The sequence below is a fragment of the Balaenoptera acutorostrata genome, chromosome 15, assembly GCF_949987535.1.
Source record: "Balaenoptera acutorostrata chromosome 15, mBalAcu1.1, whole genome shotgun sequence".
Taxonomy (NCBI): domain Eukaryota; kingdom Metazoa; phylum Chordata; class Mammalia; order Artiodactyla; family Balaenopteridae; genus Balaenoptera; species Balaenoptera acutorostrata.
In genome coordinates, this window is record NC_080078.1 from 8,680,553 (window position 1) to 8,706,391 (window position 25,839).

At 49.1% G+C, this 25,839-nt stretch overlaps 1 protein-coding gene across 1 annotated transcript; it reads left to right on the forward strand.

The window, feature by feature from the left end:
• The first annotated feature begins 15,600 nt into the window (after positions 1 to 15,600).
• On the forward strand, positions 15,601 to 24,441 carry SSC4D (scavenger receptor cysteine rich family member with 4 domains). Its single transcript, XM_057529651.1, has 10 exons — positions 15,601 to 15,766; positions 17,195 to 17,230; positions 17,503 to 17,808; positions 18,539 to 18,616; positions 19,402 to 19,716; positions 20,800 to 20,877; positions 21,451 to 21,525; positions 21,641 to 21,952; positions 22,827 to 22,895; positions 23,526 to 24,441. The coding sequence occupies exons 1-10, from the start codon at positions 15,601 to 15,603 to the stop codon at positions 23,840 to 23,842; spliced, it is 1,752 nt and encodes a 583-aa protein (XP_057385634.1). The 3' UTR covers positions 23,843 to 24,441.
• The last annotated feature ends 1,398 nt before the right edge of the window (positions 24,442 to 25,839 follow it).

Below are 25,839 nucleotides of genomic sequence, written 5' to 3' on the forward strand. Positions count from 1 at the left end.
AAACTAGTTGATGGAAGTTAGAATACATAGTCTCGAAGTTTCTCCTTAAGGATTCTTTATTAATTACAAAGGAATAAGGGCTTCCCTGGTGGTGCAGTGGTTGGGAATCTGCCTGTCAATGCAGGGGACACGGGTTCGAGCCCTGGTCCGGGAAAATCCCACATGCCGCGAAGCAACTAAGCCTGTGCGCCACAACTACTGAGCTTGCACTCTAGAGCCCGCGAGCCACAACTACTGAACCCGCGTGCCACAACTACTGAAGCCCGCACGCCTACAGCCCGTGCTCCACAACAAGAAGCCTGCGCACCGCAATGAGGAGTAGCCCCCGCTCGCCGCAACTAGAGAAAGCCCGCACGCAGCAACGAAGACCCAACGCAGCCAAAAATAAATAAATAAAATAAATAAATTTTTAAAAAAATTACAAAGGAGTAAGTGGCTACTTTACAGTGGATAAATCTGGCAAATAGCACTTTAGCCACATTGTCAAAGTTAACTATTAGTTGAATAAACATTATTATTTATTTGGTGGGATAAAAGGACATCACATGCCTCCTGATGTGAGGAGATGATACCCAGGGTTTAGAAAAAAGTTATGTATGTGTAAATGTGTGTGTGTGTAAACACACATGTATGTGTATACATATGTGTGTATATGTGTATGGGTATATATGTACATATACACAAAATTACATGTATATACATAGTACATACATACAGAGATAGAAAAAGCATATGTAGCAAAATGTTCATATTTGCTATATATGGGTAAAGGGTAAAGAGGATTTCAAAAAGGTTAAAAATAAACCCTTTCTAGGTCAGATTCAAGTGAAAGAGAGGCCAAAGGGATTCGTTTTCAGAAGAAGGCTGTTAACCAGTTTCCAAAAACAATGGCTGAAACAAAGTATGAGGTTACTAGGTAGAAAACAAAAAGATGTGTAAGACCTTTGAGAAATAATTTATGAAACTTTACTGTAGGTCATCAGAGAATACCTAAACAGAGAGAGATTCCATATTCATGGATGGGAAATGCAACCTCAAAGATATCAATTCTCCCAAAATTAATTTATAAGTTCTATCAAAATCTCAACAGGTTTTGTGTGTGTGTGTGTGTGAGTGTGTGTGTGTGTGTGTGTGTGTGTGTGTGGAACTTGACAAAACAATTCTAAAATTATATGGAAGGGCTAAGGGCCAAGGAAACCAAGACTTTTGAAGAAAAAGAACAATGTGAGAGACACACCCTAACAGATACTAAGACATATTATAGAGCCATGGTAGTGAAAGCAGGGTGCTGGTAGGACAAGAAAAAAATACAGTGGAATAGACGAGAGAGCCACAAAACAGCCACTTGCATAAGTGGAAATCTGATACATGACAGAAGGAACAGACGGACAACTCAGTAAGAGAAGCTGTGACAAGTGTTATCCATATGGGAAAAAACCCTGGATTTCTACTTCATACATAAAAATGAATTCTAGAGAGATTAAAGAGCTGAATGTGAAAGAACAAAACTTTAAAACTTTTAGCAGGAAATACAACCTCCCAGGGCAGAGTGAGATGAAGGGTATTTGCTAAATATGACCCTCATGCCCTCCCCCCACAAAAAAGCGCAAATCGTAAAAGAAAGGTGACTTTTTAGGGCACTTTCATAAATAATGATAAAATAACTATAATAATAATAATTACGATTCATCATTTACTCACAATACACAGGGACTAGGTTCAGTACCCTAATCCTTATACCCACCTAGGGAAGTGTCATTGAGCGCATTTTACAGATGTGCAAACTAGGACTCAGAGAAGTTGTACCCAAGGTCACGATGTACCAGTGAACACCCAAACCAAGTTCAATCCCAGATCTATCAGACTCTAGCTCCTGGTCTTTTGTCTCTAACCCTTACTGTCTCTCTGACACTTTATAGTAAAGTTAATAATATCAATTGGGTGTGTTGGCAGCGAGATATACCCATCTAAATAACTCTAATACAAACAAGTGTTAGGATTTACATGCCTCTCCCCCAGCTATTCATATCAGGTATTCAATAGGTGCTTTAAAAATAGGACTTTCTTCCTATCACCCTGGGAAGACAAAATAGCTGGTGTGTGATTAAGAATAAGAAACCAAAATTGTGGGACAGGTGGAATTTGCCAGACGTACCCACACACAAGCCACTGACACTACAGCCATGGCATTAATTCTGTAGCCAGACTTTATTTTTTATTTTTTTATTTTTATATATATTTTTTGGAGCCAGACTTTAGCTGGAGAGACCACGATGGGGTGAGATTTGGCACGTTTTTTGTGCAGTGAAAGAGATGAAAAGAGATTTAGGGGTATAAAAGGAAAGCAGCTCTGGGAAACTTTTCACTATTTCATTATTAAATGTCAAATGGTATACAAAATTTACAGCCCACTTGACTTAGTACATGACTCTGATTATAGTTAAGGAAAATGAATATTTTGTACAATGTTTCTGGCTTTTACTTACAGAGTGTTAAAAATTACCTTAAAAAATAAAGTGTCGGGAATTCCCTGGCAGTCCAGTGGTTAGGACTCCGTGCTCTCACTGCCGGGGGCCCAGGCTCGATCCCTGGTCGGGGAACTAAGACCACACAAGTTGCGTGGTACAGCCAAAAAAAAAAAAAAAAAAAAAGGTGTCTAAAGGGAAAATGAAATCCACTCCCTCACACCCCCAACTATTGTTAACAGTTTGTGGTGAATCCTTCCAGACAATTTTTATATGCATATAAAATCACTTAAAAATACACTTACTAAATGCAATGTGGTATCCTGGATTGGATCCTGGAACAGAAAAAAAGACATTAGTGGGAAAACTGGTAGTATCCAAATAAAGTCTGGAGTTTGGTTAATATTAAGGTATCAATGTTAGTTTCTCAGTTTTGACAAATGTATTGTGGTTGTATAAGATTCTTGTTAATGTTAGGGGAAAACTAGGTGAAGAATTTATAGGAACTCTGTGTACTATTTGGGCAATTTTTCTGTAAACCTAAAATTATTCCAAAAGAAAAAGGTTATTTTAAAAATGGGCTTAAAATGGGGATCATAACCTACACTGTTCTGCAACCTGCTTTTTCTCATAAGAAGCAGAGGACATCTTTAATGCTGAAAATCACTTCATTCTTTCTGATGGCTGAATAGAACCATATATGGAGGTACCACAATTTATCCAACTAAAGTTCTCGTGCTGAACATGTAGATGATTGTAATTTTTTTGTCACTGCTACAAACTAGAACTTCCTTGTCCATCTATCTTTCCATGCCTGCTTCGATATTTCTGTAGGATCAATTCTTAGAAGTGGATTTGTGGATCAAAAAGTATCTGTGTTGGGACTTCCCTGGCAGTCCAGTGGTTAAGACTCCTCGTTTCCATGCAGGGGGCGCAGGTTCGATCCCTGGTCAGGGGACTAAGATCTCATATGCCACGTGGTGTGGCAAGAAAAAAAAAAAAGGTATGTGTATTGACACTTTTCATAGCTACTGCCATTGAACCCAGCAACCTTATGTGGATATGCTTGTCTCCTCCACACCTGGCCTTTAGACTTCTTACCCCTGATGTCCACACTAAACCAGCAAGGCGGGTGGGGGGGGACTATAATCCATGTTCTATTCCTTATCCAGCAGGTCCTGTGTAGGGCACATTCTCTGCCAGCTCCGGGTGTGGCTGTGTTGCCAACACTGAGATCTTAGGTCAAAGGCTTTATACTGTCTGCCTTTCTCAGTGGTCATGTTACCCAGACTATGTTCCTTGAACCAGAAGCAAAAGACTGAACACTTTCCAAGAGGCTGTGTGTGCTTGACTGACTGGTGTTTAGACCACCTACTCACCTTCTACAATCAGCGGGTTGGTACTGGCGTTACAGGACCATCAGACTTTTCAAACAGGATCATGAGGGTGGAGAGTGATGGGAGGACTGCTGATTTGGAGAGGGTGATCAGGAAAGGACATTCCCAAGGGAGGTACATTTGAGCAGAGGCTTGAATGAGGTGAGGGAGTGAGTTGTGCAGATATCTGGGGGGAGACAGCTCCAGGACAAGGGCAAGTGCAAAGGCCCTGAGGCAGGAGCAGATTTGGTATGTTCCAGGAATGGCAAGGAGACTGGAGGGGCTGAAGCCTAATGAATGAAGGAGGAAGTGGTAGGAGGTGAGCTCAGAAAGACCAATTCATGAAGGACCTTGTGAGATTTTAGATCATATTCTAATGGGAAGTCATTCAAGCAGGAGAATACTGGATGCGATTTACCTTTCAAAAGGATACCTAGTCACTATGCGGATAATACATTTAGAGGGGCAAGCATGGAAGCAATTAGGCTACTGCAGTGGTCCAGGCAAGATATGATGGTGGCATGTATCAGAGCAGAGTTACCCAACCCCAGAACTATTGACATTTTAGGCCAAATAATCCTTCGTTGTGGAGGCCTGTCCTTTGCCATGTTTAGCAGCATCTACACAGTTGTGACAACCAAAAACATGTGTAGAAGTTGTCACATGCCCCCTAGGGGGTGAAATCATTCTGGTTGAGACTTGTATTCATATTGTGTTAGAGTGACTTGGAGAAGGTAAGAACAGGTTGAGCTCCAGATATATTTTGAAGATAGGGCTGGAAAGATTTGCTGATGGAATGGATGCTGATGGTAGGATGCAAGAAAAAGAAGAATCAAGAATGACTTCAATGGATAAATAAAACGTGGCCCATCCATACAATGGAATGATTCAGCTTTAAAAGGAAGGAAGGGCTTCCCTGGTGGCGCAGTGGTTGAGAATCTGCCTGCTAATGCAGGGGACACGGGTTCGAGCCCTGGTCTGGGAAGATCCCACATGCCGCGGAGCAGCTGGGCCCGTGAGCCACAATTGCTGAGCCTGCGCGTCTGGAGCCTGTGCCCCGCGACGGGAGGGGCCGCGATAGAGAAAGGCCCGCGCACCGCGATGAAGAGTGGCCCCCGCTTGCCGCAACTGGAGAAAGCCCTCACACGAACCGAAGACCCAACACAGCCAAAAATAAATAAATAAATAAATAAATAAGAAAATCCTTTAAAAAAAAAAAAAAGGAAGGAAATTCTGGACTTCCCTGGTGGTCCAGTGGTTAAGAATCCATGCTTCCACTGCAGAGGACACGGGTTCGATCCCTGGTCAGGGAACTGAGATCCCGCATGCCTCATGGTGTGGCCAAAAAAAAAAAAAGCATGAAAAAGGAAGGCAGTTCTGTCGCATGCTACAACATGCATGAACCTTGAGGACATTATGCTGAGTGAAATAATCCAGTCAGAAAAAGACAAATACTGTATAATTCCACTTATACGAGGCACCTAGAGTAGTCACATTCACAGGCCCTAAAAAAGTAAAATAGTGGGTACCAGGGGCTGAGGGGGGCGAATGGGGAGTTATTATTTAATGGGGACAGAGTTTTACTTTGGGGAGATAAAAAGTTCTGGAGATCTGTTTCACAATAATGTTAACATACTTAACACTGCTGAACAGTACACTTAAGAACTAGTTAAGATGGTCAATTTTCTGTTAAATGTATTTTGCCACTTAAAAATAAAATAAGGTAATTTTAAAAAATATTTATTTATGTATTTGGCTGTGCCAGGTCTTAGCTGCGGCATGTGGGATCTAGTTCCCTGACCAGGGATCGAAACCGGGTCCCCTTCATTGGGAACACGCTACTGGACCACCAGGGAAGTCACAATAAAATAATTTTAAATATTGCATAAAAAAAAGAATGCAGTTTTTGTCCAAGAGGGTCTGCTTGATTCTCAGAATGTGGCAGCTGCTGCCAGAAGTTTCCTCTGGGCCATTAGTTTCCCAGTACAAGGCACATTCCTTGGGAGGCTTCTGCCTTGGCAGCCCTTAGGCCTTAGGCTGCTTCTGAAAGTGCTGGACAAACATAATGGTCCCCAGTTCTGGTCATACCAAACTCTCCCTCAACACCGGTGCTTCCCCAAACATGCTCTCTGCCGTTGTCTACGGGAAGCTCAAAGAATGAAGTTTCAGTGACTCTAGGGGGAAGTATTGGACACTTCTCTTATACACTCTAATTTCACTTTTGCATGTTCTGTGGGAACTGCATTTTGTCACAGCGCAAATGTATCTCACAATGAGACCTTCATTTCCCAACAATGGGTTGCAATGGATTCCCACTTCAGTCGTCTTGCCTAGATAAACACACCAAAAGCAACCTAAATGTCCATCAACAGAGGAATGGATAAAGAAGATGTGGTACATATACAATGGAATATTACTCAGCCATAAAAAAGAATGAAATAATGCCATTAGCAGCAACATGGATGGACCTAGAGATTGGCATACTGAGTGAAGTAAATCAGACAGAGAGACAAATATCATATGATATTGCTTATATGTGGACTCTAAAAAAAGGGTACAAACGAACCTATTTACAAAACAGAGGTAGAGTCACAGATGTAGAAAACAAATTTATGGTTACCAGGGGGTAAGAGGGGGAAGGGATAAACTGGGAGATTGGGACTGGGAGAGTGGGATATATACATTACCATATATAAAATAGATAACTAATAAGGACCTACTGTATAGTACAGGGAACTCTACTCAATACTCTGTAATGGCCTATATGGGAAAAGAATCTAAAAAAGAGTGGGTACATGTATATGTATAACTGATTCACTTTGCTGTACACCTGAAACTAATACAACATTGTAAATCAACTATACTCCAATAAAAACTTTTAAAAAAGAAAAGAAAGAAAAAAGAAAACAAAAGCAAAAACAAAGCACACACACCAAGAAAGGATAGTGATGTGGGCACTAGTCAGATTTAGTGTAACGGATTTCCTGCGAATAGGTGGGACTGTTAGAAATGCATTAGGGGAATTCCCTGACAGTCCAGTGGTTAAGACTCTGCTTTCACTGCAGAGGGCCTGGGTTCAATCCCTGGTCAAGAAACTAAGATCCCACAAGCTGCACAGCACAGCCAAAAAAAAAAAAGTACATTAGGATATTTTTCATAACTAACCTAAATGGAGTCATCGAAACTTTTGGGTGTCACCATCATCCTGGGGGCTGAAGAGCAGAAAAGGTACTCTACTCGCGAAAGACATTCCAGAATGTGGGGACCCAGTGGGATTACACTCATACACCGCACACCAGATTTTCCTACTATCCAGCCAAGCCCGGCTGCTTCCAAAGGATCTCTGAGAAGACAAAACAGTGAATCAACCCCTGGGCACCTGCAGTTTCTCACACCAGGGAAAACCACTTGTCAGAATCCATTTTCATACCTCAAGCTGATGATTTCAAGAAATACTAAAATTTTTTGCTTTTATTTTGCAACGTTAGTCTGTTTTGCTTTTGTAAGTCAGCTAAGACTTTTTAAAAAATGTTTTATTTTGAAATACTAATAATAGATTCACAGGAAATTGCAAAGAAATGTATAAGGAGGTCCCGTGTACCCTTAGCTCAGTTTCCCCTGATGATTACATCTTACATAACTGTAGTACAATACCAAAGCCATGAATGTGACATTTATACGATGTGTGTGTATAGTTCTGTCATTTTATCATATGTGTAGACGTCTGTTACCATCGTGGCCATCAAGACACAGAACAATTCTGTCATCACAAAGATCTCTCTCGAGCTGTTCCTTCACACCCACTCCTCTCCCCTACACAATCCCTAAACTCTGGGCATCACTAATCTGTCTCCCACCTCTATAATTTTGTCATTTTAAGGATATTATATAAATGGAGTCATAGGGTGTGTGACCTTTTGAGATCAGCTTTTTTATTCACACAGCATAATGCCCTTGAAATTCACTGAAGTTCTTGCATGTATCAATAGTTTGTTCCTTTTTATTGCTGAGAAGTTTCCATGGAGTGACTGTACTATGGTTTGTTTAACCCTTTACCTAATGTAGGACATTCTGATTGTTTCCAATTTCAGGCTATTACAAATAAAGCTGCTGTGAACATTCTTGTGTAGATTTTTGTGCAGACATAGGTTTTCATTTCTCTGGAATAAATGCCCACGAATACAATTGCTGGGTTGTATGGTTAAGTGTATGTTTAGGGTTTTTTTGTGTGTTTGTTTGTTGTCTTTGTTTTTGTTTTTTTGCCGCACCACACGGCTTGCAGGATCTTAGTTCCCAGACCAAGGATCAAACCTGCGCCCTCAGCAGTAAAAGTGTGGAGTCCTAACCCCTGAACCTCCAGGGAATTCCCTGTTTAGTTTTGTTTATTTGTTTGTTTTGGCTGCCTTGGGTCTTCATTGCTGCACATGGGCTTTCTCTAGCTGCAGCCAGTGGGGGCTACTCTTCGTTGTGGTCTGCGGGCTCTAGGTGTGTGGACTTCAGTAGTTGGGGCGCGAGGGCTCAGAAGTCGTGGCACACGGGCTTAGTTGCTCCATGGCACGTGGGATCTTCCTGGACCAGGGTTCAAACCCATGTACCCTGCCTTGGCAGGCAGATTCTTAACCATTGTGCCACCAGGGAAGTCTACCCGTTTAGTTTTTAAAGAAACTGTTAAAACTATTTTCCAGAGTGGCTGGATCATTTTGTATTCCCACCAGCAATGTATGAGGGATCCAGTTTCTCCACATCCTTGTTAGCATTTGGTACTGTCACTATTTTTATTTTAGCCGTTCTGATAGTTGTGTGGCGATAGCTTATCCTGGGCTTAATTTTCATCTCCCTAATGGTTAGTGATGTTGAACATTTTTTCACGTGCTCATTGCCATCTGTATATCCTCTCTGGTGAAATGTCTCTTCGTGGCTTGCCCATTGTCTAGTTGGAGTGTTTGGTTTTTTTAATGTTGAGTTTTGAGAGTTCTTTATATATTCTAGATAGGAATATATCAATATCTGTTCATATAGGTGGTATATCCATACAGTGGAATATTACTGAGCTATGAAAAGGAATAAAGTACAGATACATGCTACAATATGGATGAACTCTGAAAACTATTCTAAGTGAAAGGAGCAGAACACAAAAGGCCACATATTGTAGGATTCCACTTATAGGAAATGTCCAGAATGGGCAAATCCATAGGGACAGAAAGTAGATTAGTGGTTGCCAAGGGCTGGAGGGAGGGGGAAAAGGAATTGACTGTTAATGGGTACAGGTTTCGTTGGGCATAGTGAATATGTTCTGGAATTAGGTAATGGTGATGGATGTATAACTCTGTGAATATACTCAAAACCAACAAATTGTATACCCGGAGCTTGTTCAAAGTCTCCTAGAGAGGTAGAATGGATGGAGAAAAAGGCTAGGACTGAGCCTAGGGCTCCGGTCCACTTGCCAGTCATGCTTTGCAATGGGCAAGTCACTGGATCTGGCCACTGAGACTTGAGGGGATTTCTCTTCTGGGTTTTCTGGGGAAGTCTTCTTAGCTTTTAAAATAGGACACAAGGTGGGGATGTTTCCTCTTTTCTGGCTCCGAACATTGTCATATGCATGAGCTACTCAGAATTGAGGCCACCATGTTGAGTCATGAGGGAAACCAGCCAAAAGAAGGGGCCAACTTGCTGAAGACAGCAGAGTAGACCTAGGTCCCTGATGACGTCACCCCACTGAATTAACCAATCCTGAAATGGCCTTACCTCTGGACTTCTTTTTTTTTTTTTTTAATATTTATTTATTTGGCTGCACTGGGTCTCAGTTGTGGCATGCTGGATCTTCATTGTGGTGTGCAGGATCTTTTAGTTGTGGCATGCAAACTCTTAATTGTGACATGTGGGATATAGTTCCCTGACCAGGGATCGAACCCGGGCCCGCTGTATTGGGAAAGTGGAGTCCTAGCCACTGGACCACCAGGGAAGTCCCTGGACTTCTTATTAAGTGAGATAAAGACTCCTCTTTATGAGTGACTTTGATTTGCATTTCCCGTTACTTGCAGCCAAAAACACTGTAACTGATAGAGTATCAAACACTTTTGAGGGAACTCTACTCAATATTTTGTAATAACCTATATGGGAAAAGAATCTGAAAATATATATATATATTCATATATATATCTGAATCACTTTTCTGTACACCTGAAACTAACACAACATTGTAAATCAACTATACTTCAATTTAAAAAAAAAAACCAACATTTCTGAGATATCAAGAAACACAAGGACTATGGCAGAAACTGTAATTGTTCCCTGGTACTTTCTGTCCCTTCTTACATAGTAATAGAATTCTTAGCTGGGCTATGGCCATGAGAAGATGTTCTAGCCATAAGAGAGCAGAAGGGATGTGGCTGTGCCCCTTAAGGGAAGGAACATGCCTTCTGTGTGTCTTTTCTTTCTCTTTTCATTGGCTATTATGGACTGAATGTGTCCCTCCAAAATTCATGTTAGAGCCGTAACCCCCAATGTGAGTATATATGAAAATAGGGCCTTTAGGAGTTAAGATTAAATGAGGTCATAAGAGTGGGGCCCTGATCTGATAGGATTAGTGTCCTTATAAGAAGAGATACCAGAGAGCTCTCTGAGATCCATGTGAGGACACAGTGAGAAGGCAGCTGTCTATAAGCCAGAAAGAGGGCTCTCACCAGGAAACAAAACTTGCCAGAACCTTGATCTTGGACTTTCCAGCCTACAGAACTGTGAGAAAATAAATTTCTATTGTTTGAGCCACACAGTCTGTGGTATATTGTTACGGCAGCCAAGCTGACTGATACATTGGCTGAAATAAAATCATGATGGCGGAGGATGGAGCAGCCATCTTGGACTATGAGAAGGAAGCCCTGTTGAGGGTGGCAGAGGAAGAAGAAAGAAGAAATCTGGATCCTTCACAATCGTGAGCTCTAGATCTCTTGCCAGCACTTATAGGTGAGAGATAAAAATAAATCTGGATATTGTTTAAGCCTCTGTTATTTTCTGGTAGGTTATACTACTCTTCAGCATATGTTCACTCTCTCCTCCTCCCCATTTTTGGGAGAGGCATACTTCCCCTGCCTCATTGATAGATAACAGGCTTGGCCACATGACTTGCTGTAGACAATGGAACATGCATGAGCAGATGGGATGTGTGTCGTGACCCAGCACAAGCTTTAAATGTGCTTGCTTGGTCTTTGGGGTTTCTGCCTTCATCTCCAGGAGGAGCATGCCCCAGGTAACCACTGCTCCTTTAGCTTGGGTCCTGGAATGAGGCACACACAGTGCAGACCTGAACGCAACCCACAGCCTGAAATAGAGCCTTCAGAGCCAACGTGCAGAACCATGGGAGAAAAGTAAATGTTTGTTGTAAGCCATTGCAATTGGGGGGTTGTTTGTTACACATTCTATCACAGCAAAAACCGATGAATACAGTTTCAGAGCTCATATTATAACTAAAACAAGGAATGAAAAAATTGTCCCTTGAATCTCATGATGTGCAGGTCACCATTGACCTGAGGAAGGGTTGTCTCAGTGACGTGCTAAGGACCAAAAGCAGATTGGAGCCATTTGAGTAGTGAGAGAGAGGAAAGGAAATAAAGGTGGGTGAGCAGACAGCTCTTTGGGGAAGTTTGGCTGTGATGGGGAGGAGAGGGGTAAGGCAGCAGCCGGAGTGGGGCGTGGAGGCCAGTGGCAGCCATGCAGATGGTCTGCTCAAATCTCCCTCCGAGAAAGGAGCTGATGAGTTGTGAGGAATGTAGTCAGCTGACAGCCTCCATTTGTAGCAGCTTCAGGATCTACTGCAGCCTTTGAGCCAAGGGCACACTCTTCCAGGGCATCCCCAGCCAGTGACAAAGCATGGTAGGGAGGGACTTCCCTGATGGCCCAGCGGTTAAGACCCCCCACTTCCACTGCAGGGGGTGTGGGTTCGATCCCTGGTCAGGAAACTAAGATCCCACATGCCGTGCAGCACGGCCAAAAAAAAAAAAAAAAGCATGGTAGGGATACTAGGGCTGGGCCATTTCTACCCTGAAGACCCAACCGACATAGGTTGAAAGGGTTTTCTGTTGTTTGCTTTAAATGACAGAAAGCAGTTTGCTTAGAAGCCCCACGGGAAGAATCCAGTTGGGAAAGAGCAGCTGAACACGGGAGAGAGAAGATCCACAGATGGAGAGAGGGAGGTCCCGAGAAGGTAGAAGGAGATGAGGTCTGGAATGCGGGGAAGCAGTTCCTCAGGCCCGGGGAGGAGAGGACGGCTGAGTGCGGACATGTGAGGGGGTGTAGGTTTGGGAGCGAGGTGATGGCAGACTTCCCATCAGAGAATTTTCTTTTTCTGAGAAGTGGGAAGCAAGATCAGACTCCAGAGTCAGGGAACTAAGTCCTTCGAGGTTGTACGGCTGTGTGTCCATTTTCCTCTCTCGGCCTCAGTTTTCCCATCTGCACGATAAGCAGTTTGGGTTAGACCCCTGATCCCCAAACTTGTTTGAGCCTCAGTAGATTTTCAAAAACACACTTTTGGGGGGATCCCATCCCTCAACTCCTGGATCGGAATCTCTGGGGCAAAAAGTGGTAGGGGCAGGAATCTGTTTATATTTTTAAGTGCACCCAGGGGTGATGTGAATGCACATCCAGGTTTGGGAACCACCCTGTGGAGGCTCTAAGGACCCCTTCAGCTCTGAGAGTTTGTGGTTGCAGCCAGAAGGTGCGGAATTCCAGCACAGCATTTGACTGAAGCTATAAACTACAGAGTAAACCACACGCCGTTACCTGTCACCTATGACTACAAAAGCGCCTAAGTCCCAAAGGTACCGGAACTCAAGAGGAACCACAATAAGGCAAAAGATCAGCAGCAAAATCAGAGGCCCTGCCTACATGGGAAGCCTACCTCATGCACTCTGGTTCCTGCTACCAGGTTTCCAAACCCCCAGGTGGGATGGGTTTGGACATGGTCAAGGGGAGTCCCAGGCAACGGAACTAAGGGTTGAATCAGGGCTGTGGCAGGAGAGAGAGGGATGCTTTTGGCTGCCCTGCCAAGGGGTGGAGGCCTATCCAGGCCTTTCTGAAACCTGAACCCTGGGGTGGGGGAAGGGGGAGGAGGGGCTGCCTGGCCCTGAGAGTCCACGCCTGCCCCCCAACCCCAGAGCTCCTCCTCTGCCCGGTGCCCCTTCTGGGGGCTGCTCCAGACACTGCAGGCCACCTTCACTCTCCCTTTGCCTCCCTCTGCCCCTAAGGTTGGGTGGGGACAGGCTGGGACCACCAGCCAGCTCCATGGATGGGGGACTTTGCCTCTGCTCACCTCCCAGCTTTGGAAAGAAAAGAAGAAAGGTCTGTGTTGATTTGCATCTGGGGGATCCTTCCCAGTCCTAAACTTCTGGATGCAGAAAAAGTGATTTGACCTCGGACTGACTATAGAAGAAGGAACAGAAAGAGCCTAGAACCTTCCCCCAGGTATGAATTCTTCCCTTTTGCTGGTGTGTGTGAGTGTGAGTGTGTGTGACTAGTTTTCCCCTGGACAGATGTGGAGTTGTCCTTAATGATCTCCGGGGCCTCTTCTGACTGCTTCAGTGCTGTGATTCTGCAGCCCTAACCTTCATTCAGTCTCCTTAGTACCTGCCCTGTGCCAGGTGCTACCGTTGGGTAAGCCCTGGTCCCCACTCTCGAGGGTCCCCAGTCTAAACGGGGAGACAGTAATCATAATAACAGCTACCACACTTACGGTGGGCCAGGCTCTGGGCTAAACTTTTTACAAACTTTAGCTCATGTATCCTAGCAAGAACTGTAAGAGGTAAGTGTATTACTAGCCCCATTTTACAGATGAGGACAGCGAGGCGTGGCAAGATGAGCTCACACAGCTAGTAAGTAGATGGTGGAGCGGATGCTTGTAACCACTGTGTATGCTGCCTGCCCTGAACAGTGAAGAAACAGTTCAGGGCAACAGGTGCACTGCTACAGGGTAGGGAGGGAGGCACTATCCACGAGGGCAGGGAACGGTTAAGCCTCATTTTGACCAAGGTTCCCAGGGTGTAAGGCAGGAGCAGTTTTGGGGACCAAGCTAGGAGCTAGAGATAAGGCAGGCTCCACAAGGCCCACTGAGAGCTCTTGGGTCAGCCAGGACTTGAGATCAGTGGCTGTCAGGATCAGGGGTCCTCCTCCCTCACTCCTGGGCCAGGGTGGCAGGGGATAGAGCGGGGGGACTTCAGGATTCCCAGCCAGGTTCCCTGGGAGCTGTGAGTCCCCATACTCACAGAGCAGGGGCTTCCCTGACCTGGGGGGCCAGTGTTCCAGCAGCCTGAGAGGTGGGTGGCCCCAAGGCCTGGGAGGCAGGGGAAGGCCCAGGTCACAGTGGATTCCCCTCAGCAAAGACTGGACCATGGGTCCCCCCTCCTCACAGCTCTCGACTCCCATCTGCCAGCTGTCCCCAAGAGGACAAAAGCTGATTATTCCACTGGGGGCTGTACTGGGCCCCATGAATGGAGTATTGAAAACCTTGTGTCCACATCCAGATAGGTTTTCATCCTCTTCCCAACCAGACTGTTTGTATGCCAGGATGGAAGCAAAGCCAGGGAAAGATGGCAGGGGGGCGAGGGGGGTGGGTGCATTCCAGCTGAGAGGGGCACCCATGTCCCCCGGGAACCTGGGTCTCAGTATACCCCAAACAGAACCATCTTCTAAACCAGCCCCCAACCATCCAATCATAGCCCACACACTGGGATGCTGGTTACATGGTGTGAATGTTCACTGAGCTCTGCCCTTATGATTTATGCACTTTTTGGTTTGTAAACCTCAATCCAAAATTTAAAACAAAATCCCAAATGGCATTTACTCTCCCAGGCCTATACCATTTTTGCATATTTGTGACTCGTGGGAACCATATTTCCTTGATTTTTTTTTTTTTAATTTTTATTTATTTTAGCTGTGCGGGGTCTTAGTTGCGGCACACGGGATCTTCGTTGTGGCATGCATGCAGGATCTAGTTCCTCGACCAGGGATCGAACCCGGGTCCCCTGCATTGGGAGCGCAGAGTCTTACCCACTGGACCACCAGGAAAGTCCCTGATGTTTTTTCTTTAAATTAACTTTTTTTTTTTGCTCTTTCTGATTTCAATTAACTTTAGGGAATTCCCTGGTGGTCCAGTGGTTAGGACGAGCACTTTCACTGCCATGGGCCTGGGTTCAATCCGTGGTCGGGGAACTAAGATCCCGCAAGCTGCGGTGCAGCCAAAAAAATAAAATTAAATAAATTAAATTAACTTTAAAGGGAAACTTTATGTTGTTCCAGATAAATGAAGAGCCAGAATCCTTTGCCATAAATAGAAGGCAGTGTAAAAGAAAAAATAAATGAAAATGAAACAGTAAATGTCATCTATCTCCCCCCAAAATGATGTGGGTTGCCCCCAGTGGCCCGAACACCCTGCTTTGGGATGTGTTGTCCTGGAGGAAAATCTCTGAGCCTTTGGCACAGCCAGGCAGACCTGTCTCGGTTTGGGATCAGACAACCCTGCAACCTCACCTCCCACGCCTTGCTTTCATGCACCCTCTGCCCCAGCCGGACCTAAGTCCTCATGAGGAGTTTCCATCTGTGTTTCTGTCCTTATCCTCCAGCTGCTGCCTCCACTCAGAATACGAAACCCAAGTGGAAATGTCACGCCCCCACCCCTCACCAAAGCTCTACCTGGGCCCTTCCAGCTGGAAGAAGTGAAGGGGAACCTTTAATTCCAGAAGTTCCAGCTGTGACTTCTCCACCACCCCTTAATGGGACCCTTGGAAAGGCCATCCACTGGCTGGACGCATAAGGACACAGAGATGCAAGTTGGTCCCCAGCCTGATGAGAAGGGCAGGGGATGGAGGCCCGGAGACAGGAACGCTGCCCCTTCCCCCCTCACCCCTGTCCTGTCCTTCCTCCTCCTCTTGCCACTGGGTGAGTGCTCCCCTCCCCCCATTTCCCCTTTCTGGCTCTGAGTTTTCCCAGTTGTAAAATTACGGTGGGAGGTGGCCTGTAAATGAGGTGGTTTCCAACATTCTCTCCAGCTCTGACATTTGCCCAGGTTTGATGAAAGCTAAGGTCTGAGTTGGGGGAGTGGAAGGCTCAGTGCTAAAGGTGAGGGCTCAATGTACACAGAGCATGGGCAGTTAGGATATTGGAAACAGGCAAGGAGGGAAAGGGCACGGGCTCACCAATGGCTGTTGGAAAGCCAACAGATGCAATCAAACAGCCTAGGGACTATCCTAACTTAGGAAAGAAGAAACTGACTCTTAGTTTCTTCATCTGTAAAATGGGTACACTAGTACATGCCTCAGAGGTTGTAAGGATTCTTTCTCTGAGCTAAGGTATGTGGATGTGTCTGAGAACTCTGTGCACAAATGAGGGGCTATTATGGGTATTCAATTTCCCATGCTAGGCCAGTTTCCCCCTCAGTCCACGTGCTCAGAATTGTATGGTGAAGAAGAGTGTGGCTGTCCGGGTTAGAATTCCAGCTCTACCTTTTATTTGCGGAGTGGCCTTGAGCAAGTTGCCTAACTTCACTAAACCTGAAGTTTCCCCTTCTGCAAAATCCAAGCTGCCTCATAAGTTGTCCTAATGAGTAAGTGAGTCAGGCTACATAAAGCAATGAGCACAGTGCCTGACCTACACATATGTGAGAGCCGAAGCAGAAGGACTTATACAGGTAAATCTTTGGGGGGAAATCAGACTGAATCCCAAAGGTAATTTACACACTTAAGGCAGAGCTACTGAGCATCTGGAGAGTAACAGGCTCTGGGCAGGGGGCTCTGGGGGAGACCGAGATGAGACAGACATGGCCACATCGCCGGGCAGAAGGCCTGGAAAAGGGTATGTATATGGTGCCCAGGTATTCAGAGGAAAAGGAGAGCACTTCTAGCTGAGAGCTCCAGGAAGGCTTCCCATAGGAGGGGGCTCGATCTGCAGGGCTGTAATGAGCAGGGCTAGCAGAGGAGACTGCAGGGTGAAAGACCTGGAGACAAGACTGATGGGAGACTAAGAAGTAAGGAGAAGCTGATCAGAAGATCCTAGAAGACTTTGTAGAGAAAGCTTAGGTTCTGGGACTCCTGCAGGAAAAGGGGAGTCTTTGGGGAATTCAGCAGTGGAGTGGGATAAGCTGATCTGTGTCTCAGGCAGATCTCTCTGGGGCAGCCCATGGACCAATGGGCGAGGGATGAAGCAAGGAAACCAACTGGGGCAGTCAGGGGCTTTGGAAAAGCAGGGGTAGTGAAGAGGAGGCGGATGATGGTGAGGACCATGGGGGGAGGAGGGGAGGCTGTGTTCCCAGGGCCAGGCAGCCAAGGGAGGGGGCTGAGGGGGCCAATGCTCTTCCTCACTCTGTTCCAGCCAGCGCCCTACAGCCTACCTCACTGCCCTTTCCAGGTAGGTGCCCCTGCCCCTCCCGCCCACCCTGCCCCCTGCTCGCGAGGTACTCAGATGCTCAGACAGAAGACCTCAGGGAATAATGACTAACCAGCCCTCCATTATTCTAGAGGCCCCCAAAGGGATTGCTCTAGTCTCCCCATTTTACAGAAAGGGAGAAATAAGTCCCAGGAGGGCCTGATCCCAAGGCCCCCACAGCTTCAGGGCAAGGCGGAGGCATCCTCTAGGTTGGGCCCACTGATCCCCCCGTGCCAGCTTAACCCTCTCCACAGAGCTGAGGCTGGTGGGGGGCCCGAGCCGCTGCCGGGGACGCCTGGAGGTCCTGCATGGCGGCTCCTGGGGCAGCGTCTGCGACGACGACTGGGACGTGGTGGACGCCAACGTGGTGTGTCGTCAGCTGGGCTGCGGCCTGGCTCTGCCCGTGCCGCGGCCCCTCGCCTTCGGCCAGGGCCGAGGCCCCATCCTGCTGGACAACGTGGAGTGCCATGGGCAGGAAGCTGCGCTGAGCGAGTGTGGCAGCCGAGGCTGGGGCGTCCACAACTGCTTTCACTACGAGGACGTGGCTGTCCTGTGTGATGGTGAGCAGGACAGTCTGCGATCCGGAAGGACAGACAGGCAGGCAGGCAGCAGGGCTTCCCAGCGGTAAGAATGTTCCAATGAAGAAGACCAAGCCAGCAGCTGCTGTGCATAGTGCTGGGGAAGCGCCCCAGCCTGGCTGTCGGGAGCCTGGGCCCCAGCACTGCTCTGGCTCATTGTATGACCTCTGCTGAAAACCAGTATTACTGCTTCCATGGAGGGCCTTGATTATCCCAGCAGAGCCCCCTTCCCATTTTTAAAACCAGACAATTGGGGTCAACGCTGGCAGTAAGGCCCGCTTGGTGTAGAGCTGCAACAAATCTCTGAGAGGCTTTGACCTTGAGAGCAGTAGTTCTGGTTTTCAAGAAAATCAGCGGGAGGGCTCATTAAAACACAGATGGTGGCCCCATCCCAGAGTTTCTGATTCTGCAGGTCTGGGGTGGAGCCTGAGAATTTGCATTTCTAACAAATTCTCAAGTGATGTGATGCTGCTTTAAGAACTAAAAGAACTGAGAACTAAACGAAATCCTCTAAACCTACTGCTTTCAGGACTCAGGTGGCCCTTTCTCCTCTCATACCCCAGATTTCCTAGTTTTGACCCTTTGTGTGGCCAGAGGCCCTGAGGGCAGGTACCTTAGGGGTCCATGCCCTGCCCCTCACATACCTGTGTTTGTGAGGATGGAGAACAGAAAACTCCATATCCTCCTCCCTTCCACCCTGCTTCTTTCCCAGAATTCTTGCCCACGCAGCCCCCAGCAAGGAAAGTGTTAACCAGTAGGGCACCCCCTACAACTCCCCAGAATGGAAAAGGTAAGTAAAGGCAATGTGGGGGACCACCTGGGTCTTAGGAGAGGGATCCAGGGAGGAATATCCCAAACCCTACCCTAGGCAGTGGGAAGTGAGGGATTACTGATGGGTGAGTTTGGTCATTCCTTCATCCCGCCCTGCCCCTGCACCCCCTCAGGCCACTCACCGTCTGGATAGGGAAAGAAGATTCATTCTAGTGGGATGACAAAAATAGTCAGCACAAGGTTGGAGAAAATAAGAGAGGTGGGGGCTGAAGCTTAATCTAATGGGAGAGTCCGATATACACAGAAATGCTGATAATGATGTAGAACAACAAAATGAAAAGTTCCCTTAAAGAATGACAGATAAAAAGGCAAGAAAATCCGGAGGAGGAAGAGGATCCCATTCATCAGAAATCAGGGAGGGTTTCCTGGAGGAAGAGTTGTTGGTGCTGTACCTGGAAAGATGAGAAGGCTTTCACTGCTGTAGTGTTATAAATGAGGAATCAGCACATCCTAGATGGTTAGCAGAGCGTGGATTGACAAGGGCAGGGAGGGTTGCTTTTAGGCAGGAAATGACACAGTCAGAGGGCTCTGTCCTCAGATCCCACAAAGCACCCCCAATCTAGACTCTGAGGAAGCAGTGCTTTGGGGGTAAGTGGGTGAGCAGCTCCTCCTAGGTTTTAGGTCCTGGGATACCATGCACTGTGGGTATGCGGAGGGCCTGGGGCAATAAGGAAGAACTTTGGGTTGGAATGGGCAGCAAAGCCATGTGGGAGATGCTCCTTGTCCCTCCACCCCCATTACCAGGTGAGGGCAGCGTGCGCCTGGTGGGGGGCGCGGGCCCGTGTCAGGGCCGAGTGGAGATCCTGCACGGTGGCCTGTGGGGTACCGTGTGTGACGATGACTGGGGGCTGCCGGACGCCACCGTGGTCTGCCGCCAGCTAGGCTGCGGGGCGGCCCTGGCGGCCACCACCAACGCCTTCTTCGGCTACGGCACGGGGCACATCCTGCTGGACAACGTGCACTGTGAAGGAGGCGAGACCCGTCTGGCAGCCTGTCTGAGCCTAGGCTGGGGGGTGCACAACTGCGGCCACCACGAGGACGCCGGCGCGCTCTGCGCAGGTGCGGACTTCGGGGGCGGGGCCGGGGGGCGGGGCGGGGCCGAATCCTGAAGCAGGAGGAGGTGGAGTGGGGCCTGGGAGGGGATCGGGATGTTGACTGTCTTGGTGTTAACCTGAGCTCTTTCAAGAAGGCCCCCAAATTAGTGTTAATTTCTCAGTACTGCTCTAGAAGTGCCTCCGAAAATCCTAGTAGACTCCACAGGTATGTAATACTGCAGTATTACCCCACCAATACTCCAGAATTGTCTAACAGTACTCCAAAAATGCCTTCGGAATTTTCCACCACTTTCTAAGTACTCTTTATGGAATACTTCAGAGTAAAGTAATAGTCTTCTAGGATCGCTCCAGAGATACTCCAGAATTCTCTCATTGAAACCCAGGTATGTCCCCAGAATTTCCTAGCCATCTGTAATCCTGATTCTCTTATAATAGTAGTTCCTCTCACCTGGTCCCTCTCCCATACTGAGAGGTTTTCTGAACAACTAGGAATAATAGGGCTGTTAATGGCATTTCACAAATGGACTCCATTCTACCAGATATAAAGTGCTTGCCCATGCCTCACAGCAAACCAGGGGGCATCATTCCCAATTTACAGATGGGAAAGCTGAGGCCCAATGAGGCAGAGTGAGCCCTGGCAAAGCCTCAGCTAACCTTGCTGCATGATCTTGGGTATGCCCCTTGTCCTTTCTAGTCTTATTATTTTATCTGTAAATGGGGATATTGAGTTTTGTTCTGCAAGCCCCTCAGGACTGTGCATGGCCCTCCCTGGTGGGCAAGGCCTTCTTTATCTCCCCATCTTGGACACACATTGGGCTTCTGGGAACACTGGAGAGACATGAAAACACATCTGTGAAAGTCTGTATAAACCGTGAAGTGTACACCCAGGCAGCACAAATAAATTACAAGAACTGGCAAAGTGGGGCAGACTTCCTTGGACCCCAGTTGGGACTGAGTGCCCAGCTCTGAAAGTAAAATCTGTTGTCTTCTCCAGGGAGACCCTCCCATCCTCTCCGAGAGCCCAAGGCTGATCAGGAACCAGAACCTTGGCCTCTGACACTACTCCCTCCTCTGACTCCTACTCTAGTCCTGGGGCACCTGACTCTCACAGCACTGCCACCGTCGGGCACAAGAGCGGACTGGGCCTGGCACACAGAGCCAGAGGGTAAGGAGCCCAGCCCACCAGGCTGGAATGGTAGGGGCAATGGTAGGTGTGTAGGGCTGGGAATTGGGAAGACTGTTCTGGACCCAGGGGGAGGGGGCCCGGGCTAGCAGGCCAGGGCTTTTGGCCAGACGGTAAAGAGGTGGGTGAGAGAACAGATGGGCAGATGGAGCTAGGGTGAAATCCAGGGCTCTGAAAAGTTCAGCAGGCTGGGAGGAGGCACTTCTTCAAAGCTCTGAAATAAAATTTGGGTTGGGGCTGAGGTTGGAAATTGAGAGGCCTTTCGAGAAGTGAGATATAACTTGAATGAAGGGTAGAAGTAGATTTGCAATTAGGGCTGGACCTATCATTGGGATTGAAATTAGGATAATGCCTGGAAGTAGGATTTGGTTCATTCCCTTCAAGCTTCCTGAGGACCCCACCACAGCGTACAACATGGTGACTCTAGGATTGAGGCTGAGTGGGGTGCAGGTGTGGTAAGAGTTGAGGCATCTCAGTAGACGCGCCCTGTGCCCTGCTGCAGGCCAGAAGCCCTCTTTGTCCCCTTCAAAGGCTCTAGATACCCTGTCTCTGCAGCTACAGGAGTTGGTGCCCTGCCTTCCAGGGAGCCGGCACTGTTCACCACAGCGGCCTGGGCGGCGGGGAAGAAAAGTAAGTGGCAGGGCCGGGGTTCCGTTGTGGGTGGAAGAGGGTGGGGCCGGGGCTCTGCCCGGGAGCCGGTGGCCCCAGCCCAGCCCCTCTGGCCACGGGCCTGTGCGCCCCGCAGGCGGGAGGCTGCGGCTGGTGGGCGGCCCGAGCCCGTGCCGCGGCCGCGTGGAGGTGCTATACGCCGGGGGCTGGGGCACCGTGTGCGACGATGACTGGGACTTCGCGGACGCGCGCGTGGCCTGCCGCGAGGCGGGCTGTGGGCCGGCGCTGGGCGCCACGGGCCTCGGCCACTTCGGCTACGGCCGCGGCCCCGTGCTGCTGGACAACGTGGGTTGCGCCGGTACGGAGGCCCGCCTGAGCGACTGCTTCCACCTGGGCTGGGGCCAGCACAACTGCGGCCACCACGAGGATGCGGGCGCGCTCTGCTCAGGTGAGGCCGCTGTAGGACCACGTATGCACGGCAACATGGGCGGGGCAAAGCGCCAGCTGAGGAATGTGGGGGGGGTGCCGCGCGCAGGCGCTTACTGCGGCAGGGCGGGGCCCGCTGTGAGATGGGCGGGACCGGCGCAGGCGCGTACTGCGGCGCGGGCGGGATGAGGCAGGCTCTGGGGAATGGGCGGGGCCTCGCGCAGGCACGCTCTGCAGCTCAGGGGGGCGGGGTCTGTTGGGAAATGGGCGGGGCCGCGCGTCAGAGTTCGCCGAGGCGCTGCGGCGTGAGCGCAGCGGGAGAGGACTCACACTCCGCAGACAGAGGCGGAGCCCACCGTCGGCGCGCTCTGCGGCTGCGCGGCATGAGCGGGGTCGGGAAGGGAGCGCCCTCTGCGGCAGTGAGGGGCGGGGCCCGAGCTGAGAGGCCGAAGGCCGGGGGTAAAGTGTGGAAGAACCTGTAACAGACGTGGCCGGGGAGGTTTTGTTCTGCTGCGTAAAGGACCCGAAAAACTCTAGTTAGCAGGGAGAGTTGATCAGCTTTCGGGGAGCAAGCGTTTGACCCTTGGGAGGAGTCAATGGAAAAGGGGTGTTTGCAGAGTCTGACACATTTAAAAATGCGTCTCTTTATTGATTGCTTTGGGAATCGGTATTTTCGCCCTTGTTTGGTGCCCTGGTAGCCTTGGCCACAAAGCGTTCTGCTTTGGGCCCCAGGGTGAAAGAAGCACAACCCACGTTTCTGTACCAAGGAGCGGGGACCTATGAAGTCCTTTCTGACCCTAAATCAGTCCTCCCTTGGAGGGTAAGAGGTGACCTGGCCTCAAGGGACTTGTTCCCCAGTGTGACAGCCACCTGTTTCTTTGTCCTTGCTGAGCCAGGCCCAGAGGAGCTAGTCCAGCAGGATGGTGCTGAGACCACCCAGGTGCCCACTCCTCGACCCAGGGACGGTAGGTATCCACCGTCCCTAAGAGTGAAGTGGAGGCATCAGGATACGAAGGACCAGATTTGGAAGGAGGTCACAGCCCGGGGTTACACAGCAGATTTGCACCAGGTCCTGGAGCCTTTGTCCTTCTGCGAGAGTCTCAGGCCTCATTAATAGAGGCATGATGTCCAGAAAGAGGGAGGTGGGTTTTAAGCTAGAGTCATCTAGAGATTTCTAGAGTTGGGACCAAAATAAAGGGATGGGCTCCTGTCCTCAGGAGAGCAATGAAAGAATTCAGGCTTTAGTCTGGGGAGTCCAGGGAGGAGGGGAGATGATGATGATAGAGAGCAGCCCTGGGTCTGAGGTACTGGGATTGTGAACAGAGAACTAAGGAGAGAGCAGACATGAAGCTCCCAGCATGCAAAGAGCACCCCACAAAGGCTTGTACACATTCTTCTGATCTTGAGATGCAGTCTGGACCGATGCCCATCTTATTTTAATCTCATTTGTCTGCCTTCGTCCAGTGGTTCCCAGGGCAGTGCTGTGTCCCAAACCACCACCCTTTGCCTCCTCTAACTACCCCTTACCTGGCCTAGCTTGGGAGTGGCCTGGCCTGGGCCAGACCCTTCCAGCCCCAGACCTTGTCTCCCCACAGGGCACTTACGTCTGGCCAACGGAGCCCACCGATGCGAGGGCCGTGTAGAGCTCTTCCTAGGGCAGCAGTGGGGCACTGTTTGCGATGATGCTTGGGACCTGCGGGCAGCCGGCGTCCTGTGTCGCCAGCTGGGCTGTGGCCAGGCCCTGGCAGCCCCTGGTGAGGCCCACTTTGGCCCAGGCCGAGGCCCTATCCTCCTGGACAATGTCAAGTGCCGTGGGGACGAGAGTACCCTGCTGCTCTGCTCTCACATCCGCTGGGATGCCCACAACTGTGACCACAGTGAGGATGCCAGTGTCCTGTGCCAGCCATCGTGACCCAGCCCACTCTGCAGACCACCTCTTCTGGGAGCCTACTGTGGCCTGCCCCTCTTCCTCCAGGAAGTCCTCCTCCTGTGACAACTGCAGTTCACTCTGCCCTTCCCTCCCCTTGCCTGGGAGAGAGCCTGCCCAGATGGTGTGGTCCTGCCTGAGGGAGCCTGGCTCTATCCCATCAACTTAGTGTGTGACCTCACCTGTCATCACCTACTGTGGGCCCAGTTCAATGAAAACTCCTACTTTCTGCTCAGCTAAAACAGAAAACGGTGGGAAGGGAAGAACTCCTAACTTTCCTCTTTGGTGGGACTCCTGTTACAGTACCCTTAACCCAGCCTTCCTTAACCCTGGTCCAGGAGGTTCAGGTGCTCTCTGTAAATGGGGTATCTCCCTTCCCCCCACCCATCTTGGGATCCTCAAGAAGAGGGGAAGGCAGGAGAGGCCTACAGCTCTTACCTTAGACTGGCCTGGGGCTGCAGAAGAACCTGGGTCGTTGCCCTGGCCTGCCCTGTGAGGACCTGGACTCAGATGGTGCTTGGCTGGACAAGGGGACTGGAGGGGCCAAAGCAGGGACAGTGGCCCCTCCCTGCAGCTGGAACCAGCAACTCGATTTATGCTGCTCCCACCACAGAGCCTCCACTTTGCAGGAGCAAAGAACCCTGGGGGCCTGTAGCCACCCGTTCATAGGTGCCAAGTCAATAAAGCATTGTCCCCTCTGTCTTTTAACCGAGGTCAATGTTGGGGCATAAGTGCGTTGTTTGTGGCAGCAGGGAAAACTCTGGTTAGGACTCTCCGGAGGAAACCTGCCTGGGGGTGGAGGGCAGTGCGAGAGCATCATCAGAGAGCTTTCAGCAGGACCATCACATCCTGGAGATGCTGACTCACAGTGTCAGGCTAGGAAGGCCCCTAGAGGGTCCCCTAGCCCATCCCCATTTTCCTTTGACATACACAGAATCCTAAAGGAAGGGATCTGCTCAAAGGCACATAGCAAGAGTCACTAGAAGAGAAAAAATTGAGAGGAGGCAGAAAGGATGATGGAGGAGAGTAAAGCAGCACTGGGGCTTCCCCAGGGGCTGCTCTTGAGGTACCTCACCTGGCGCCGCAGGGCCAGAGAGAAGTGAGGGATCCTGCCAGAGCGTCTCTCAGCCCCACGGTGGCTGACTCGCCAGTAGCAACTGTCTGACGTCAAACCCCCGCCCTCCACATCAGCCTGCAGGCTCTGTATGAGTTTCCTATCCCTGCCATAACAAATTAGGATAAATTTAGTGGCTTAAAACAACAAATTTATTATCTTACAGTTCACGAGGTCACGAGTCTGAAAATGGGTTTCCCTGGGCTCAATTCAAGGTGTTGGCAGGGCAATATTCTTTCTAGAGGATCCAGTGGGGAATCCTTTTCCTTACCTTTTCCAGCTTCTAGAGGCTGCCTGCATTCCATGCCTGCTCACAACCTCGTTCCAGCCAGCACTGCATCACTCTGACCCCAGCGTCCATCATCTCATCTCTTTTTCTGATTCTTCCGCCTCCCTCTTCCATCCTCGAAGGCCCTTTGTTATTATATTAGGCCCACCTGGATAATCCAGGATAATCTCCCCGTCTCAAGGTCCTTAATTTAACCGTGTCTGCAAAATCTTTTTAGCTATGTAAAGGAGCATTTTCACCAGCTCCAGGGATTAGGACTTGGACCTCTTGGGGGGGGGGGGCGGGGGCGGGAATTATTCTGCCTCCCACAGGCTCCAAACCCAAGTCCTGGCTGCCAGCCAAAGAGTGAGGCAGACACTTAAGCTCCAAACTCCATCAGCTCTTGGCAGTATTGGTTTTGTCTCCATTTGTCAGGGAGCTGTGTGTGACCCACTGTGTCATTGGAGGGATGAGGGCTGGAGGAGTGAAAGGAATGAAAATGCTGAAGAATTCAGGGAGTCGGGGCAGAGGGACACGGATGCTGTAGCTGCCCTCAAACCCTAGACCTCAGTGCAGCACACTCAGATTCTGCTTAGCCTG